At 44.7% G+C, this 19,935-nt stretch overlaps 1 protein-coding gene across 1 annotated transcript in view; it reads right to left on the reverse strand.

The window, feature by feature from the left end:
• Window positions 1-2,162: 2,162 nt before the first annotated feature.
• Window positions 2,163-19,935, reverse strand: part of SLC24A4 (solute carrier family 24 member 4) — a 198,162-nt gene continuing 180,389 nt past the window's right edge. Inside the window, exons 13-16 of the mRNA XM_030214085.1 lie at window positions 16,023-16,137; window positions 9,959-10,071; window positions 7,881-7,946; window positions 2,163-2,872 (exon numbers count right to left, since the gene is read on the reverse strand). Coding sequence (XP_030069945.1) covers window positions 2,720-2,872; window positions 7,881-7,946; window positions 9,959-10,071; window positions 16,023-16,137 — 447 coding nt within the window. The 3' untranslated portion in view covers window positions 2,163-2,719. The remainder of the gene's footprint in view (window positions 2,873-7,880; window positions 7,947-9,958; window positions 10,072-16,022; window positions 16,138-19,935) is intronic.

Raw genomic sequence — 19,935 nt, forward strand, 5'->3', positions numbered from 1 at the left:
AATCAGAAGGTCTAAAGAACACCTATTCAGAATTGCACACCAACTGTTATGGAAGTGCACATCGTCAAGAAAGAGGCGTGGCTCTTTCATGATTCGCAAACCTCTAGGAATACGTTTATTTTTAAGATATTGAAGAATAGTAACAAAATGTAACTCATTGTGTATTATGCTTTTGTTAAGATGAATGGCTTCCACCCATTTATCCTCTAGGCTTGTAGTTTCGTTTTTGTCGTTTTCTATTGTGAGAGTAGCTTCTTGTGGAAGTCTATTAAGTGTCTCTTCATTGTAGCTAAGCTAAGTACATTTTGTTACTAACTCATTTTGTATTATTGTATCCCAGGGAGAACGTACTTAGCTTAGCTACAATGAAGAGACACTTAATAGACTTCCACAAGAAGCTACTCTCACAATAGAAGAGGGAGAAAACGAAACTACAAGCCTAGAGGATAAATGGGTGGAAGCCATTCATCTTAACAAAAGCATAATACAAAATGAGTTACATTTTGTTACTATTCTTCAATACCTTAAAAATAAATGTATTCCCAGAGGTTTGCGAATCATGAAAGAGCCATGCCTCTTTCATGACGATGTAGATTTCCTTAACATTTGGTGTGCAATTCTCAATAAATTTATACATATTTTACCCTTGACGCAATCAAAGTGCTGAAGCACAGTCCATGTTGGGTCCACTTCAATAAACTCTCTCTTGTGAATTTGTCTACGTTCACCCATGGCCAGCTCCAAAGATTCTTAATTACCATTGCTGGAAGTAGAAGCTCTCTTCTTGTGGCAAAAGAATGGGTCTCACCCAACCAATGGCTGCAAAAGATTCCTCCCAGTCTTCCACCTATATGCATCAACACAACAAGATTGAGGCCGTCTATAGCAGAGTTCTCAACTGCAGTCAGTCATGGAGAGCAATGAATAGTTCAGGTTTTCCAAGAAGCTCATGACAAAATATTCAACAGATAATACTGTTAAGTATTGACTGGTCCAAGAGCTACATTGATTAGCATTTTTTTCAGTTCTTTTTACCAGGCGTACTTTTAGCCCCTGATAACAGAGTGGAGAACCTTGAGACTCTAGGTGTTCATAAATAAATTTCTGTTTTTCTTTGATACAGTTATCTGCCTCGGTGCTGTAATCAACTGGTGCCAGCTGCCATGGTGGATCCAATTATATGAACATTTAATGTCTCTTCAAATTGAAATAGGATCAGAAAATCAATTCATGTAGGCCACTGCATAACTTTCAGACGACAGAGGCTTTTGGTCACTGCCAACCAGAGACGGGCTTGATCCAGCAGACAAAATAAAAGGCCGAGTCCCATGCAGCTGGCCCCCTTTTCTGACAGTTTTAAACAATTTTCTGCCTAGGACCCAGCAGTAGTTGCAAATAGTTTATGAAATTAGACGAATGCCAAGGCAATTTGCCTTGTAGTAAGTTCATAGCTAGCAAAGTAAAATCTATAAATGGTTAAATTCGGAAAGCTCTTCGGTGGCTCAGGCTCTTTCAGTTGAAAATTAACTGTTAACACAGAGGTTACACAAACATTTTCAGAGAAACGTTTCTTGCCACTGCTGCTTTTAACGTGCTGTGCTGAAGATGAACGCAGACAGGAAGAAAACAAATGTTTTAAAAAGTCAGCCACGAAAAGTCTGTTCAGTAATTAACACAATCCTAAAAGTCCTGAGTGAACTGAAAAACTGTTGAACTGCCTGAATTGTGTTGACTTTTCCATGAAATGCCCCGTTAGACCACTAACCCGTTTGTTGAACCAAAAAGGTACCTCTTGAAAAGCAGCAGTTTCAGGTTGAAAAGACTGAAGACAACGTACCTTCATATACGTATAATAAACACGTCATTAAAATCTGGTATGTGATGAAGTTTGAAGGAGATTCTGAGAGAACAGTAGCATTCAGAGCGAGTGAGCAGTTCATTCAATAAATTGCTCTTGATTAATGTGTGTATACTATGACGACAACACACACGGTTTACTTCTCACAGCAGTGAAAAATACACACTGTAATAATACAATGCTTTTTGCTGAGGATGCAATAATATTTCAAGTATGCATGTCTCATTATATATTTAAAATACTTCATAGGCTACTCAGTTTTGCATCATCAAAACTGATATATTTACCACTTTCTTTCAGTTTGCCACAAAAAAATATTCCTATGAATATAATACTCTTCTTTCAAAAACAAAAAAAAATCAGCAAATTGCCAAGTTTATCTTAGCAACGCATATACAGTGGAGGTTTTGCATTCCCATCTTAGGCAACAGAAATGCATCTTGAATTTTCAGTAGTCTTGCATTAATAACCAGCTCTGAGCCTTCTTGCATTTCTTCCAAAGAAAGCAAATGTCACTGTAGAAGAAATGATACCCTTTTAAGCCAAACCCATCAAAAACAGTAGATTTTTTTTATAGTATGCACGTTCGAATAGAGTTGAAAAGACAAGGGGATGCTACTGGTATAGTTACTCAACAGGAAACAAAACCCTGTGAGATTCTCAAAGTTGGAGAGCATTCAGCAGAAAGATCCAGAAATAAATTACTTTTTTCTTCTCATAGATAAGAAAAAAAAAATCAGACAAAGAGTGGAAAAATGTGCCTGGCATTTTGGATAACATAAAGGAGGGAAACTATTGCTTTGCCTCCCATCGTTGAGAAACGGGACGACGACTCCCTTGGTTGTACCGGTCCGTGACTCTCTAAAAAGCATCCCGGCACATTGGCAAGTTGATGAAAGTAAAGACATTGAACTCGATCAGTACAGAAAAAAAGAGGAAAATGGCATAGAGGAACATCACATAGAAGCCCAGTTTCCTGTCCAGTTTCCATTTGTTTACATGGATGCCAATCACCTGCAAGAATAGAAAAAGTGAAGTAAGAAAATTGTGTGAGAAGCCTCTTGTAGCCTAATGTTTATTTTACAATTTTTACAGAAAATGTCACCTGCATGTTTAATACCATTTACCTCAAATTCTATTATAAACTTTAAACAACAACAAAAAAAGAATACGTACTGTACTGAAGTGATCCAGTTTATGTTGCGAGGTAAATTTTTATGCTGTTGCTCAGTTTATGACTTTTGCAATTCTAATTACATGCATACAGATAATTTGTTGCACACAATGACAAATTTGTACTTGGTCACTTTCAAAATTTATTGTGGGATGGTAAAAGAGCAAACACCGCTGAGCTAATCACACTGGAGGCCACAAAAGGAGTGGAGGAGTGGCCTAGTGGTTAGGGTGGTGGACTTTGGTCCTGGGGAACTGAGTTCGATTCCCACTTCAGGCACAGGCAGCTCCTTGTGACTCTGGGCAAGTCACTTAACCCTCCATTGCCCCATGTAAGCCGCATTGAGCCTGCCATGAGTGGGAAAGCGCAGGGTACAAATGTAACAAAAATAAAATAGATACTATTGGAGATTCTACATGGAATGTTGCTACTATTGGAGATTCTACATGGAATGAATGTTGCTATTCCACTAGCAACATTCCATGTAGAAGCCTGCGCGGCCACATTGGTGATCTGCAAGGGTCGACTTCTTCTACATGGAATGTTGCTAGTGGAATAGCAACATTCCATGTAGAATCTCAAATAGTAGCAACAGTGGAGGACTGGCCTAGTGGTTAGGGTGGTGGACTTTGGTCCTGGGGAACCGAGTTCAATTCCCACTTCAGGCACAGGCAGCTCCTTGTGACTCTGAGCAAGTCACTTAACCCTCCATTGCCCCATGTAAGCTGCATTGAGCGGGAAAGCGCGGGGTACAAATGTAACAAAAAAAAAAAGATTAGATACCACTCTGGATGTCCTGCAAGATCAAAGTGGTATATTTGTACTTGCTTTGTGAAAACTTCACTGGAAGTGCAGGAAAAAGTGGTCATATGTCATCTACTCACTGCCACATGGGCTACTGGAATAGATATTACATGGAAAGCGATTTTTGACCACATTCCTCGGTGTAATTTCCTCGATATGGCTCTTGCCAAAATTTCCTCACATGTCTTCATAGCCAAGACCCATGTGCTCTATCCTTGTTCTCCTTGACCTATCTCTGCTGCTTTTAGTACATAATCTACTTTATGTGGTGTCCTCACTTGAATTCCTGGACTCTGTTCTATCTTGGTTCACTTCTTATGTCTCTCACTATATGATTTAGGATATATTTTGGTAGATCCTTCACTACAACTATCTGTTATCAGGTGGTGTGCTCTCAAGTTGTTCTGGGCATTCTTCTCTTAACATTTATTATCTTGGTGTTGTGATCTCCTCATACAGATTTCAAGACCATCTTTATACCGATGACTCCCAGATCTTTCTCTCTCTCTCTCTCAAAGCTGTCTCCTGGAATTCAGTCCCAGATTTCAGCTTGTTTGGCAGACAGTTTCCTGGATGTCCCATCGCCACCTTAAACTTAATATCCCTAAGGTTGAACTTATCTTTTCTCTCAAATTCACTTCCCTGCTTCTAAAATTTTATGATAAAGTCTAAGGAGTAGAGTAGATTGGCTCTTCCCAAGGACCAAGGGAGACGCTTGTTCGGGGGGGGGGGGGGTGGTGTTGGTTGTCACAGTTCGGGTGGCTGGACGCAGCTGCTGTGTTCCATCAACAGGGCGCCTGCATCAGGAGTCCCGCGGTGTCTGTTGTGCAGATGTAGGTGTTGTTCCGGGATCATATGTATAAGGTCATATGAATAATGTCGGTCAGCAGCAGATAGTTTGCTTTGCTCTGGCCAACGTGGCGGCTGCACGGGAGGGGTCGCTTCAGCTCTTTGACGTCATGCGACCCCTCCCGCACAGCCGCCGTGTTGGCCAGAGCAAAGCAAACTGTCTGACGCTGCCCGACATTATGGAGGAGTGGCCAAGTGGTTAGAGCACCAGTCTTGCAAAACAGAGGTGGACGGTTCAAATCCCACTGCTGCTCCTTGTGATCTTGGGCAAGTCACTTAACCCTCCATTGCCTCAGGTACAAACTTAGATTGTCAGCCCTCCTGGAACAGAGAAATATCCAGTGTACCTGAACGTAACTCACCTTGAGCTACTACTGAAAAACATGTCAGCAAATAAAAATAAATACTGTACATTTTCATCTCTCAGTAAATAACAGGGGCCATCTCTATGTCCTCTCTGCCTGCATCCTTTGTAGTCTTTATGCACATCTTTCTTCATATCACTTAAAATGTACCCTTTTCTCAAACATTGCCAAGACCCTTATCCTCCCCACTTGGACTGCAATCTGCTCCTCACAGATTACCTGCTGAACTTTTCTCCTCTGCTACAATCCAGCCACAATTCAGGTGCTTGATTTATCTTTTTCCAGCATTAGTACAATAATGTCACCCCCTTTCTTATTTACTTCCAATATACTCAGTGGAGGAGTGGCCTAGTGGTTAGGGTGGTGGACTTTGGTCCTGGGGAACTGAGTTTGATTCCTGGCACAGGCAGCTCCTTGTGACTCTGGGCAAGTCACTTAACCCTCCATTGCCTGCCGCACTGAGCCTGCCATCAGTGGGAAAAAGTGCGGGGTACAAATGTAACAAAAAATAAAAATCCTCATTATAACTAAACACTCAGAGGAGGTGATATTGGGGTCTCCACCGCACATCATTTAATGTTGCTGAAAAGCTAAATATTAACTCTGAACTTAAAGATAGAATTGGAGAGACTGTGTCACAATGAAAAAATAATTTAAACAATTCAAAGAACTGGGATTCATGAGGATTTCGCCTCTCTTCAAAATGCTTGGCTCACAATAGCCATTTTAGAGGTTGGTACGTTAATCTGATGATCCTATAACAAGCGCCTCTGAGTGTTTAGTTATAATGAGGATATAATTGAAGCTGAGTATATTGGAAGTAATTGACTATACACTCCCTTCACATCTTTAATTAGATGTATGCCTATGTATTACTGTAACCCCCTTTCTTATGGCACTAAATTGCTTCTCAATCTCTTCATTTTTTATTTTCAAGTTTTTCTGATGTACATATACATTCACATTGCAGCCCTGCACCATTTTTCCTCTCTTGCCTTGCTTGCACACCGCCTTGTGATCGCCACTTGTGAAATAAGTTGTCCTGATCTGGGCCTCTCTCTTTGATTGCAAATTCTAGATGCCCAGCTTTCTGTCTTGTGGTGCCGCGCTCCAGGAATAGCCTTCCTGAGTTCTTACATCTTGCTCCCACTTTGCACAACTTCAATCCAACCTAAAAAAATAATCCTAAGCTAGTGTTTAGTGTAGCAGACTTTGATCCTGGGGAACTGGGTTCGAATCCCACTGCAGCTCCTTGTGATTCTGGGCAAGTCACAACCCTCCATTACCACAGGTACAAATAAGTACTTGCATATACTATGTAAACCGCTTCGAATGTAGTTGTAAAACCACAGAAAGGAGGTATATTAAGTCCCATTTCCCTTTCCCTATTTGAGATTCTACATTGAATGTTGCTAGTGGAGGGATAGCCTAGTGGTTAGTGTGAAACTGGGTTCAATTCCCACTTCAGATCCTTGTGACTCTGGGCAAGTCACTTAACCCTCCATTGCCCCAGGTACAAATAAGTACCCATTTATACTATCAGGGGCATTTTCGAAAGAGAAGGGTGGCCGTCTTCCGACACAAATCGAGAGATGGGCGTCCTTTTCTCAGGGTCGCCCAAATCGGCATAATCGAAAGCTAATTTTGGGCGTCCTCGACTGCAGTCCGTTGCGGGGATGACCAAAGTTCACGGGGGCATGTCAGAGGCGTAGCCAAGGCAGGACTGGGGTATGCTTAAGAGATGGGCGTCCTCGGCCGATAATGGAAAAAAGAAGGGCGTCCCTGACGAGCATTTGGTTGACTTTAATTGGTCCATTTTTTTCACAACCAAGCCTCAAAAAGGTGCCCGAACTGACCAGATGACCACCGGAATCAGGGATGACCTCCCCTTAATCCCCCAGTGGTCGCCAACCCCCTCCCACTCTAAAAAAAAAAAAAAAGTTAAACTTTTTTTTGCCAGCCTCAAATGTCATACCCAGCTCCATGACAGCAGTATGCAGGTCCCTGGAGCAGTTTTAGTGGGTGCAGTGCACTTCAGGCAGACGGACCCAGGCCCATCCCCCCCTGTTACACTTGTGCTGGTAAACGTGAACCCTTCAAAACCCACCCAAAACCGACTGTACCCACACGTAGGTGCCCCCCTTCACCCCGTAGGGCTATGGTAGTGGTGTACAGTTGTGGGGAGTGGGTTTTGTGGGGGGGGGGGTTGGGGGGGCTCAGCACCCAAGGTAAGGGAGCTATGCACCTGGGGGCAATTTGTGAAGTCCACTGCAGTGCCCCCTAGGGTGCCCAGTTGGTGTCCTGTCATGTCAAGTGTAGATATTTCTAAAATAACCCCCTTACTGTAATAACTATTAAACATGTATCTGTTATGTCTGTGCATCTCAATTGAATTGCATACTCCATAGAGGCGCAAGTCTCTCTGATATATCTGTACAGTGCTGCCTATACCTCGTAGCACTGTCAGTTGCACTAGTAATTGTGAGAATATTAAATAAGTAACCATCACAGCTCCTGGAAGCAATACAATCATGACTCCTCTTCACAGACTGTAGCATGGCTCATGTACTATAGTCAAAGATCGTCCCTGCAAGGATTGGGTTAAGAATGAATAGGAGGAGCTTATCTGTGCTGAAAATCCCTAATGTGCTCCTAATGCTTCATCCTTGGATCCCCTTGTCACGAACAGCAGTTGTGCAAGGCTGGAGCAGGTTCCTACTGGGATTGAAGATTAAGAAGTCAGGGGATGTTAAAACAAAGCCAAGAAACTCCAAACTACCAAAAATAAGTTATTAAACATAGATGCTCAATCTTAATAAATCATACTTACCGTAAGAGCCACCGACCCCAGCAGAAGTATAACAGAATAAATCAGTCCTCTGCTATTTATCCTCACCTTTTACAAAAAACAAACACAAAAGCATATAAAAATATTATTTGCTCAGTGGCTAAGGTGACTTTAAGACTCAGAGCAAGTAGTTCGGTCAGCCAGTTGTAAATGCTTCAGATATTCAGCTAGAGAACAAATACATTGTACAGTGTGGACACATTCTCTGACCTTAAGAATTACGACTGTCGGAACACAATCCCATCATAAAATTTTGCCCCCAGTTCTGCAGTACTGTGGACTCTATTAGTAGGGAATGACACGGGGAGAAAATCTGTCCCCGCCCCTGCAGGTTCTGTCTCTGTCTCTGCAGGCCCTGTCTCCGTCCCCGCCCCTTGGGCTCTGTCCTCATCTGTAGAAGCCTCAAACAATTATGATTTTATATTTAAATCTTTTTATTAAAGTATAAAAAGGAACAATATGCTGTGTAAAAATTACAAATAGAAAAAAATAATAACAGGGAGCAGCTATAATAACGTTCCTCACCACCACTCTCAATAATAGCTGATTTCTACAACCCCAAGGAATCCTAATCCACCCTGTTAAAATGTCCAGGGGTACAAAATACAACTTGTTCTGAATGCCCTAGAGGGGAGAAATATGACCTATGAAGCACTGTTATGATTTTTTAATCTGTGGATGAATAAGAAGTCATCAACAATCTCAGGGTTCAGTCTAGCTCTCCTGTCTTCCACAGTCCTTCCTGCAATACTACTACTACTACTATTTAACATTTCTAAAGCGCTACTAGGGTTACGCAGCGCTGTACAATTTAACATAGAAGGACAGTCCCTGCTCAAAGGAGCTTACAATCTAAAGGACAAATGTACAGTCAGTCAAGTAGGGGCAGTCAAATTGGGGCAGTCTAGATTTCCTGAAAAGTATAAAGGTTAGGTGCCGAAACCAACATTGAAGAGGTGGGCTTTGAGCAAGGATTTGAAGATGGGTAGGGAGGGGGCTTGGCGTAAGGGCTCAGGAAGTTTATTCCAAGCATAGGGTGAGGCGAGGCAGAATGGGCAGAGCCTGGAGTTGGCGGTGGTGGAGAAGGGTACTGAGAGGAGGGATTTATCCTGTGAGCGGAGGTTTCGGGCGGGAACGTAAGGGGAGATGACGTGCTGTTAGTAGGTTGTATAGAATTCCCCCATGCAAATATTGTTGTCTGAATCAAACATAAGTAACAGTACAGTTCATTAACAGGCTTCAAAGTAGAAAATGACACGGGGACAAAGTTTGTCCCCGTCCCCACAAGCTCTGTCCCTGTCCTCACGGTTACTGTGGGTGCCCGCCCCCCCGTGTCATTCTCTATCTATTAGACACTCAAAACAATTTTAAACTGGCTCAGTTGTACAGATGTTTTTCTGTATCCTGTTAACTTCTAACCAGGCTGGATTTTTTTCCCCCCTTTGAAAACTTAGGCTCTACCTTTACTCACTCACTTTTCATTTGCTGCTTTGCTTGGGCCATGAACCAGAATGGTTTGTTAAAATATTCTTCTTCCACGGTCACTACAGTAGATTCTGTTCAGTATGTGCAGGAGGTACCAGTCCATGCACTTGTATGGCATGTCACACTGAACCAAAAGTGCCATGGTGATTTTTGCATACCTCTTTCAGTCTACAAGAGCGGTTCTTTCATTGTGTCATATTTATGTCTCAAGCAAAGTTGTGCTTTTCAAAATGTGCAAATGTGGCACTTGTGTACCGCTTTATGAGAATAATTTTCAAAACAGCCCACACAGATACAAAATCTTATATATGGCAAAGAAATTGCATATTCCCAGTTGAGTTAAGGTGGGGGGAGGGGCAGTTTTCAGACAGACCTTTATCCTGGGCAAATCAGTGTTTATGCAGATAAATCATTTGGGGCAATTGCTCCCTCCACAAATATTTGTAATGCATGATAATTTTTCCAGCTACACTGGAACGTCTCAGAAAAACTTTATGACAGGTTAATTAGGTACTATAATTTACATACGACTATCTAAAAGCAAAACTGATGAACAAGAATACAAATATACTTACATTTGATCCATAATCAAGAATCATTGTTTTTAAACCCCATGGAACTCCAAGACCCACTAGAATATCAAATACATTACTGCCAATGGAATTGGATACTGCCATGTCTCCAAGGCCTGAAAAGAGCAGATTCTTTCATTAAAAAATTGGAGTGTACCTCCTGAAAACCACAGGATGGCCTAAGTAAAAAGAGTTGATGGGCTCAGTCCGGTACAGAGTGAACATTTCTTCCCTTGCATTACCAAGACCTGACAAAAGCTCACAAGAATTGGAACCCCTAAGAACGTAAGAGCTCCCAACTGGGCCAGACCAAAATGTCCATCTAGCCCAGTATCTTGTCTCTGTTATTAATACAGGTCACAAGTACCTGAGAGAATCCCCCCCCAAAATAGCAAGAGTCCATGCTACTCAATCCCTGGAATAAGCAGTGGCTTTCCCCAGGTCTACCTTAATAATGGTTTATGGACTTTTCCTCCAGGAATTTGTCTAAATCTTTTAAACAGCTACTTTGCTTTTATCACATACTCTGACAATGAGTTCCAGAGCTTAACTATGCATTGAGTGAAAAGATATTTTCTCCTCTTTGTTTTAAATGTACTATGCAAGTTGATTGAGTGTCCCTAGTCTTTGTACTTTTTGATTTGCATTTACCTGTTCCACTCTACTCAGGATATTATAGTCCTCTCCCATATTCCTCCCCCCCCCCCAACATGAATACTTATAACCCAGTGGTGTAGCTAAGGGGGGGGGGGGGCGCCAGGGGAGCAGCCGCTCTCCCAAACGGAGTTCTGCCGCGCCTATTTTTCTCAACGTGTTGCATTGAAAATGTGCATCAGCACCACTCCACTCTCGCACCGCTTTCGCTCCCCCCCCCCCCGGCGCCATCAACCTGGCTCCGCTTCTGCTATAACCTCTTTAACCTCTGCAGGTGGTATCAGAACGCTGGACAAAGGTATGAATTAGACTCACTTAAGACCTAAATGTTGCGACATGGCCCTTGTTCTCTCTTGGGTCGATACTCCAACCATAACGCTGGCACTAGAGGCCTCACACTGCAGAAGTTTCCCTACCCTATATCTTGGCCCTGTGAAAGGAACAGGCCAAGAATTTCCTTAAATAAATACTCAATTTGCATTCATACCTGTTGTCCGGCTGCGTTATTCCACTGGCCCCTCCCCGCTCTTGCTTGGGGGGGGGGGTCTCATATGTTGTGGCAGCGCAGTTCTGCACTTGCGCTGCTCTTCTCCTTCCTGGGATCTCTGGGTATCATCTCTCTCTCTCTCATCCCCAGGATCTCCCAGCACCTAGCTGAGATTTATTTTTCTTTAAATCTTAAAGCAGCTGGCTTGGATCTTTTGCCTTTCCTAGGATAACTGGAATGCCTAGTTCTGGCCTCCCTCCTCACTGAGATTTTGGGATTTAGTTCAAATCTTGTTTCCCATCTCGGTCACTATTTACTTTGACTTCTCTCTGTCTTTGATTGACTTTAACCAAATTTCTATTTCTTGAGAAATCTACAATCTGGGGGGCCTTTTTCTAAAGCTTAGCTCGAGTTATCTGCAGCAGGGCCCATAGGAATAACATGGGCCTTGCTGCAGATAACTCAAGCTAAGCTTCAGTAAAAGACCCCCCCTCTATTCTTTAAGCTGATGTTTCAAAATAACCTCTATGACAAATGCCTACAACGGCATTCACATGCAAAACAGTACATGGCCTAGAGCTTCTCGGGCATAATCAACATTAAAAAAATTATTGAAATGTATACAGAGCTTTATTTATGAATTATTCCTTCAGGAATGTTACAACCCCCACCTCTGGTGCGGGAGGACCTGCACCAGCAGCAAACCTCTGATCCTTTGGGCTGCATGAAAAGGTAGCTGAGAAGAGACACAGAACTGCAATGATTATTACTAGTAGCAAGCTAGCTACTCTGTGGCACAGGGGTCCTGGGGTTTTTCTGGGCTCATGGGCCAGTAGACCTTGTTCCTTCCTGCAGCCTGGAAACAGCTGTAGAAATTGTGGTCTTTGCCAGGAAACATGTTTAACTGTTGCCCTCTCATGACAGTTAGCAATGCCTGAAAGATTGAAGGCGAATGAGCTCCCTGTCACCGGGGATTGACAGAGACCATAATTTATTCATACTGCTGTCTGGGTTACACTGATTTACACTCATAAAATTCATATGCCCGTCAAGCAGTGGCGTAGGAAGGGGGGGCGGTGGGGCGGTCCGCCCCGGTTGCACGCCGCTGGGGGGGGTGTCGTCTCCGCTTGTTCATTGCTCTCTCTGCCCCGGAACAGGTTAATTCCTGTTCCGGGGCAGAGAGAGCAGGGGAACCAACAGAGCCGACGCAGCTCCCAGCGACTGCACTCGGGGCGGAGCGGTCCTCCCGCCCGCCCCCTTTGATAAGACTGCGCTCCAGGGGTGGGGGGGGGGGGGGAGGGGGTTGCGCTCCGGGGGGTGGGGGTGGGTGCACCGTGCTGCACCCGGGGGGGGGGGGGGGGGCGCAGTGGCGAACCGTCCCGGGTGTCAGCTGCCCTCGCTACGCTTCTGCCGTCAAGTTCAGTGTTTCTTGAATTTCAGACAATTGGGTAATTGTGATGTGGAGAGAGCAGAATACATTCACAGAACTTCACTCAGCTACGCTCCTCAATTTTAAAAAAAACATCACAGTGAAAATACAGGCTCAGCGCCCATCATTCAAACCCAATCAATACTATTCAGGAAATAATGCTCAGGTATACTGACTGGAGATTTAAAGTAAACAAGAGCACATTAGACTTGACCTCCAACGATCTGGCAGCGGCGCAGGGACAGAAAATTAAAAACCTGACACCATAAACCACTAGAAAGAGCCTGAATTTGTATCTGCAGTGTAAGTCTTTTGTGATTTGCAATGTCTAATAAAGCTGTGTGAGAAATATAGTGGAACCAGTATTTTGGTGCTGCATAAAGTGTCCCACTGAAATACGGGGAAACAAATTACAAGAAGTTTCACAACTGGTACTGTTTGCCTGCTCAGGGTGGGTCGGCAAGAAATAGGGAGGTCAGATCTGCAGAGGGTGAGGGTAGGACTGTCCCAAGGGCTATGTGTGCGATGTGGCCGCACAGAGAGCATTTACCTCCCCTGCAGTGGCAAAGTTGTGGTGGGCAGAGCAGGGGCACTAGGGGACGTGTCACACAGGATACATTTCTGACTCAGGGAGTCCTTGGGTGAGGGAGAGTGTGAACTTTCACTTTCCCACTTAGACTGGCATGATCACTCATACACGTTCACACAGTAGCGTAGCCAGAGTTTAGTTTTTAGATGGGCCTGGAGGTGGACTGGGTGGGCACAGGCCTAAGGCAGTAGAACAAGAGGACATGAAATGAGATTGAAGGGCGGCAGACTCAAGAAAAATGTCAGGAACTATTTTTTCACGGAGAGAGTAGTGGATGCTTGGAATGCCCTCCCGCGGGAGGTGGTGGAAATGAAAACGGTAACAGAATTCAAACACGTGTGGGATAAACATAAAGGAATCCTATTCAGAAGGAATGGATCCTAAGGAGCTTAGCCGAGATTGGGTGGCAGAGCCAGCCGGTGGTGGGAGGCGAGTATAGTGCTGGGCAGACTTATACGGTCTGTGCCAGAGCCAGTGGTGGGAGGCGGGGCTGGTGGTTGGGAGGCGGCGATAGTGCTGGACAGACTTATACGGTCTGTGCCCTGAAGAGGACAGGTACAAATCAAAGTAGGGTATACACAAAAAGTAGCACATATGAGTTTGTCTTGTTGGGCAGACTGGATGGACCATGCAGGTCTTTTTCTGCCATCATTTACTATGTTACTATGTTACCCCCCCCTCCCGCCGCCGCATTCCCCCCCCCCCCCCCCCCCCCACGACAGCCCCCTGCACATGGTCAGTTCTGGTCATTTTTACTGACCTGAAGCGCCGTTCTCCCTCCAGCACCGGCGATTCCCATAGCCAGCCTTCTGCTGGCGCATGTCGTCGGAGCCTCTTCTCAGGCGCGTCCCGCCTACTCTGCAACTTCCTGTTTTCCGCAAAGGTGGGGCGCAGAAAGTTGCAGAGTAGGCGGGACGCACCTGAGAAGAGGCCCCGACGACGCGCGCTGGCAGAAGGCTGCCTATGGGAATCGCCGGTGCTGGAGAGAGAACGGCGCCTCAGGGCAGTAAAAGTGAGCAGACCACACGGACGGGGAGAGCGGGCAGAAGAGTCTGGGCGGGCCTGGAGCAAAAGTAGCTGGGCCTGTCCAGGCCCACCTGTGGCTACGCTCCTGCGTTCACATGCAGTACTGTAAGCCACTTAAGGAAATCTTTACAGATTAATTAGGTAGGTCTTTCATATCATTTTAGACCCAAATGCAAGATAAAAAAAAAAAAATGACACCACAATGTCACTTTTCTCTCAGACAAGCCCTTGGTGCTCCACCACCTTTCCAACAGCAGCAGTAGACAGAAAAGAATACGCAAGGCGCAGTGCCCCGTAGGGTGCACGGAGCCAAAAATAACATGGCGCCGTGCCCCGACGGGCATGCGCTCCGGGCCAGCCGGGAGCGAGCGAGGTGGAGGAAGGGGCAGGACCCCGACGCTCATGGCTCCCCGCTGGCCATAGGAGGGGCTACCCCAAAACGGGGTTAAAAGCCCCGGAAGAGGGCAGGAACGGCCTCTTCGGTGGCCAGGGCAGCGGACGGAACCCATTATGTACAAAGGTTTAATTTGTCGCAGCTTTTGCGGGGTACCCAAGCCGGATGGGGTTAAATAGGCAGCTGGCAGCTGCGATTACGGTACGGCCCCCTTGCTGTGCGGCGGGGGGCCCTCTACCAGCTTAGCCAGTCTTGCTAGTGCGGCGGACTCGGCTTGGGGGTTATTGAGCCAGAGGCTGAAGTGGCTTGGGTATGCCCAGGGTTAAGATATGTTGTATTTGAAATAAAGCTGCGGCCCAGTTGTGCCACATAAAGAAATACCATGTGTGTAGTCGTTATTGGGGGTTATAGTGGTAAAGAGAAGAATGGTGGGCCCGAGGGGTCTCGGTTGCCTATGTTATACAGCAGTGTTCCTCCTCCGTACTGGTACCATGGTGGTCCTTCTGCTTCTTACCAGCTGGCAATAGCAGTGAAGGAGGTGACAGAGCCGGTGATGGGAGGCGGGACTGGTGGTTGGGAGGCGGGAAATACTGCTGGGCAGACTTATATGGTCTGTGCCCTGAAAAGGACAGGTACAAATTCAAGGTAAGGTATACACATATGAGTTTGTAATGGGCAGACTGGATGGACCATGCAGGTCTTTTTCTGCCGTCATCTACTATGTTACTATGTAATGCTGAGCACCAACAGCAGCTGCTCAGGTTTTTCTTGTGTCCTGGTCTGTGTTAACATGCAGCCCAGTCATGCAGGAAACGAAACAAGAAACATGGATGCTACCGCTTTTGGAAGCACAAGACTTCAGAGTGTGTCCTACGTGATGGTGACCAGTGAATAAGGTACAGCTCATTCTTAGACCAAATTTTGAATTTGGAAGAGCAAAGCATTTTAAGTATTTTTTTTTTGGAGGGGGGAGGGGGTGAATGGAGGGAGGACTTCCCTACCATATTTCCTCTCTAAACTATGCCCGTGAGTTCAACACTGACCTAATGGAACCTTTCATTTTTGAGCAAGCATGCATCTGAATCTTTCTAAGGATTCTTTTGGATCCCAGGACACGCACTGAAAATTTTGTGAAAGCAGGAGACATAAAGCAGGAGACACGCAGCTGGCCGTGGCGACCGTAAGAGATCAGCCCGGCTCTCAGCGTGGGCTTTTAAGCCCCTCTCTAGCTCCTCCCGTTGCCCAGCGGGGAGCCTCTGGCGATAGGGCCTGTCCCTTCCCTCGCTCGCCCCCCCGCTGGGGCTTGGTGGGCATGCCCGTCAGGGCACGGCGCCATATTATTTTTGGCTCCGTGCACCCTATGAGGCACTACGCCTTGCATAAACTAAGCACGCAGACCTAGTAATCTCATAAGCATCTCTTCTTGGGAAAGTATAAATTAAAAAAAAACCTGAAATGTTGGAAAATAAATAGTTTAAAAAACCGCACCTTGTCTTGCCACTATTAGGCTGGCCATACAATCCGGTACACTGGTTCCTGCAGCTAAAAAAGTGATGCCCATGATAACGTCGGGGATCCCCAGGGTGTATCCGATCACCGTCACCTGCATGTGAAAGAGAAATCAGAGTGCTGAAAACCCGGCTTTAGCAAATGCTATCAATAGCTCTGTTTACTTTATGGCAGGTGTGCTCAATAGCAGTCATCAAAAAGTCTACAACCCAGTCAGGTTTTCAGGATTTCCTCAATGAATATGCATGAGATCTATTTGCATGAACTGCCTCCACTGTATGCAAACAGATGTCATACATATTCATGGTGGAAATCCTGACAACTCAACTGGGTTGCAGTCCTCGAGGATCAACATTCAGCAGGCCTGCTTGACAATGTACTCTGCACTTCTTCTGGCTTGAGGATAAAAAGCAGGCAGTGCTTCCGAATGAGACCTTAAATTCCTAAATTTAAGGTCATGAATAACTACTAGCCCACAGGGAAGGAGGGGCCTCTGTTCTATTTAAAGGCTAAATTTGTGAGCTTCAAAAGGGAGAGGCAGCAAGCTAACTACATAAGAAACCTTAGATTTCTGTTCAGAAGAAATCACGATCAGAATTTAGAAAAGGTACAAATTATGTCCTGTGTCATCCTCACTTAACTTTATATATCCATAACAACCATAGACCTCTTTAGGAGAATCAGTTTGCTTTGGTTTGGGAAAAGGAATGACATTGTCCCTTTGATGCACTGTTTACAAATGCTTCCCCCTCCTTCAGCCATTACATCTTATTAAAATGCAAAAAAACAACAGTGGTACATATTTGCCTTACTAATAAAATGAAGAAAGGTCAGCTACCATGTTTTCATTATTGGGTAATTTATCTTGACGGCAGCAGATTTTCCTTACAAATATGTTTTGCTTGGTTTATTGACAAACTTTAAAAAATATAAAATTTAAAAAAAATGAAGAAAAGTCACTACCCACTTTCCCTACGTGGAGGGGCATAATCGAACGAAAACGTCTATCTCCATGGGCGTTTATCTCCGAGAACGGGTCCGTGAAGGGGCGGACCGAACCGTATTTTCGAAAAAAATAGACGTCCATGTTTTATTCGACAATTTGTGAGCTGGGCGTTTTTGTTTTTCAGCGATAATGGAAAATGAAAGCGCCCAGCTCAAAAACGAATAAATCCAAGGCATTTGTTCGTGGGAGGGGCCAGGAGTCGTAGTGCACTGGTCCCCCTCACATGCCAGGACACCAACCGGGCACCCTAGGGGGCACTTTTACAAAAACAAAAAAAAGGTAAAAGAGCTCCCAGGTGCATAGCACCCTTCCCTTGTGTGTTGAGCCCCCCAAATCCCCCTCAAAACCCACTGCCCACAACACTACACCATTACTATAGCCCTAAGGGGTGAAGGGGGGCACCTACATGTGGGTACAGTGGGTTTGGGGGGGTTGGACGACTAATAAGCATTAAGCAGCACAATTGTAACAGGTAGGGGGGGATGGGCCTGGGTCCACCTGCCTGAAGTCCACTGCATCCCCTAACAACTGCTCCAGGGACCTGCATACTGCTGCCAGGGAGGTGAGTATGACATTTGATGGTGAAAATAAAAAGTTGTGAAACATCATTTTTTTGTGGTGGGAGGGGGTTAGTGACCACTGGGGGAGTCAGGGGGAGGTCATCCCCGATTCCCTCTGGTGGTAATCTGGTCATTTAGGGCACTTTTTGGGGCCTTATTCGTGAAAAAACAGGGTCCAGGAAAAGTGCCCTAAATTCTAGCTACAAACGCATACTTTTTTTCAATTATCGGCGAAAGGCGCCCATCTCTGTTCGGGTGATAACCACACTCCAGTCCCGCCTTCACCATGCCTCTGACACGCCCCCGTCAACTTTGTACGCTTCCGCGATGGAGTGCAGTTGAAAACGTCCAAGTTCGGCTTTCGATTATACTGCGTTATTCTCACTCACACACAAACAAACTTGTACTGTAGCAGAAGTGATAGAGAAACTGAAGATAATGAAGAATAGAAAAATGCCCCCTTTTAAACTTTAAAGTCAAGGTATTTAATCTGAAGCACAGTCAGACAAATTTTTAAAACAAGTTTTATAATTTCATCAAACACATAAAGTAACCAAAAAATATGTCTGAAAATACCTGCTGTACACCACCTTGGGTGAATGTGTTCATAAAGGTGGTTAATAAAACAAATAAATGTTGCAGAAATGTAATTTGCCATGCTGGTCCTGGAGAAAACTGAGGGGCCCTTTTACAAAGGCACACAAGGGCCTACACGTGTCCAGCGCGCGCCTAATCGGCATTACTGCCCAGCTACCATGTGCCCCAGGCAATAATTCCATAAGTACAAAAGTAATGCCATACTGGGAAAAGACCAAAGGTCCATCGAGCCCAGCATACTGTCCCCGACAGTGGCCAATCCAGGTCAAGGGCACCTGGCAAGCTATCCAAACGTACAAACATTTTATACAAGTTATTCCCGAAATTGTGGATTTTTCCCAAGTCCATTTAGTAGCGGTCTATGGACTTGGGAACCGTCCAACCCCTTTTTAAACTCTGCTAAGCTAACCGCCTTCACCACGTTCTCCGGCAACGAATTCCAGAGTATAATTACTCGTTGGGTGAAGAAAAAGTTTCTCCTATTTGTTTTAAATTTACTACACTGTAGTTTCATCGCATGCCCCCTAGTCCTAGTATTTTTGGAAAGCGTGAACAGAAGCTTCACATCCACCTGTTCCACTCCACTCATTATTTTATATACCTCTATTATGTCTCCCCTCACCCATCTCTTCTCCAAGCTGAAAAGCCCTAGCCTCCTTAGTCTTTCTTCATAGGGAAGTCCAAATTTGGTATGCCCCGAAAACATATGGTAGAAAATATTTTCTATTTTCTACCACAAGGCACCTACCCAGAAGTAAATGGCAGTTGGTACGTGCTGCATGTTTACCACCCAGGTAGTGCGTGAGACCTTACCACTAAGTCAATGGGTGGCAGTAAGCTCTCAGGCCAAAAACGAACACGTACTGGGTTTTCATTTTGCCACACGTCCATTTTCCAGCACATTAAAATAATCCCTTTTTTCCAGACGCGGTACAATAGGGGTCCGGCACGCACCAGAACCACGTGCCCACACTGCTGCAGGCCACATTTTGGCAGGCCTTTGTAAAAGGGCCCCTGAATTCTTTTAAGGACCTGATATTTACAGAATCAACATGAAGATTTTCGATAAATAATGGACACAAGCTGGATTTCTGGAGACCAGAAACGTTGATTTCAGCTCCAACACCCTAGCTGTAGACTGGCTCAGTCGGACTGTTATTGGCACGGTTTCACCACAAGCCCAGAACTTGAGCTGCTATCTCACATGGGTGCAACTTAAGACGTCATGACCTTTTTGTTTAGTGAATACATAAAATGTGTTAAAACTGCAGCTGTTATGTAATTTAGTTGACAGGTTCAGTCACCCCCTGTTATAATGGTCTAGGGAAAATCCCCTCAAAATGCAGTGTGATAATTTCGTGCTATCAAACAAAACAGTCATCACATTTCTGTATCTACATTTAAAAAAAAAAAGGAGAAAAGCAATTAGAGCACACAGTGTCAAAATCTCAGCGGATATGAGTGGAACAGGATCCTTGCGAAAAGGAAATAAAGAACAAGCTGTATCTGGATTCTCGATGCAAAGAAGGAGTTTGACAAGAACCTTACTAATATCCTGCACGTTAATGATCATGTCTTCATCACCACTCTACAGCTAGTTCTGAAATCCATCCAAGCATTGAGAAAAACAAATTAACTCTTTGCATAAAACATTATCTCCAAGCAATAATTCCCAAGTGTAACATTTCTGTCCTTGATTTTAGTTCATATGTATCCAGAGATACACAAA

The sequence above is a fragment of the Microcaecilia unicolor genome, chromosome 9 (genome assembly GCF_901765095.1).
Source record: "Microcaecilia unicolor chromosome 9, aMicUni1.1, whole genome shotgun sequence".
NCBI classification, from domain to species: domain Eukaryota; kingdom Metazoa; phylum Chordata; class Amphibia; order Gymnophiona; family Siphonopidae; genus Microcaecilia; species Microcaecilia unicolor.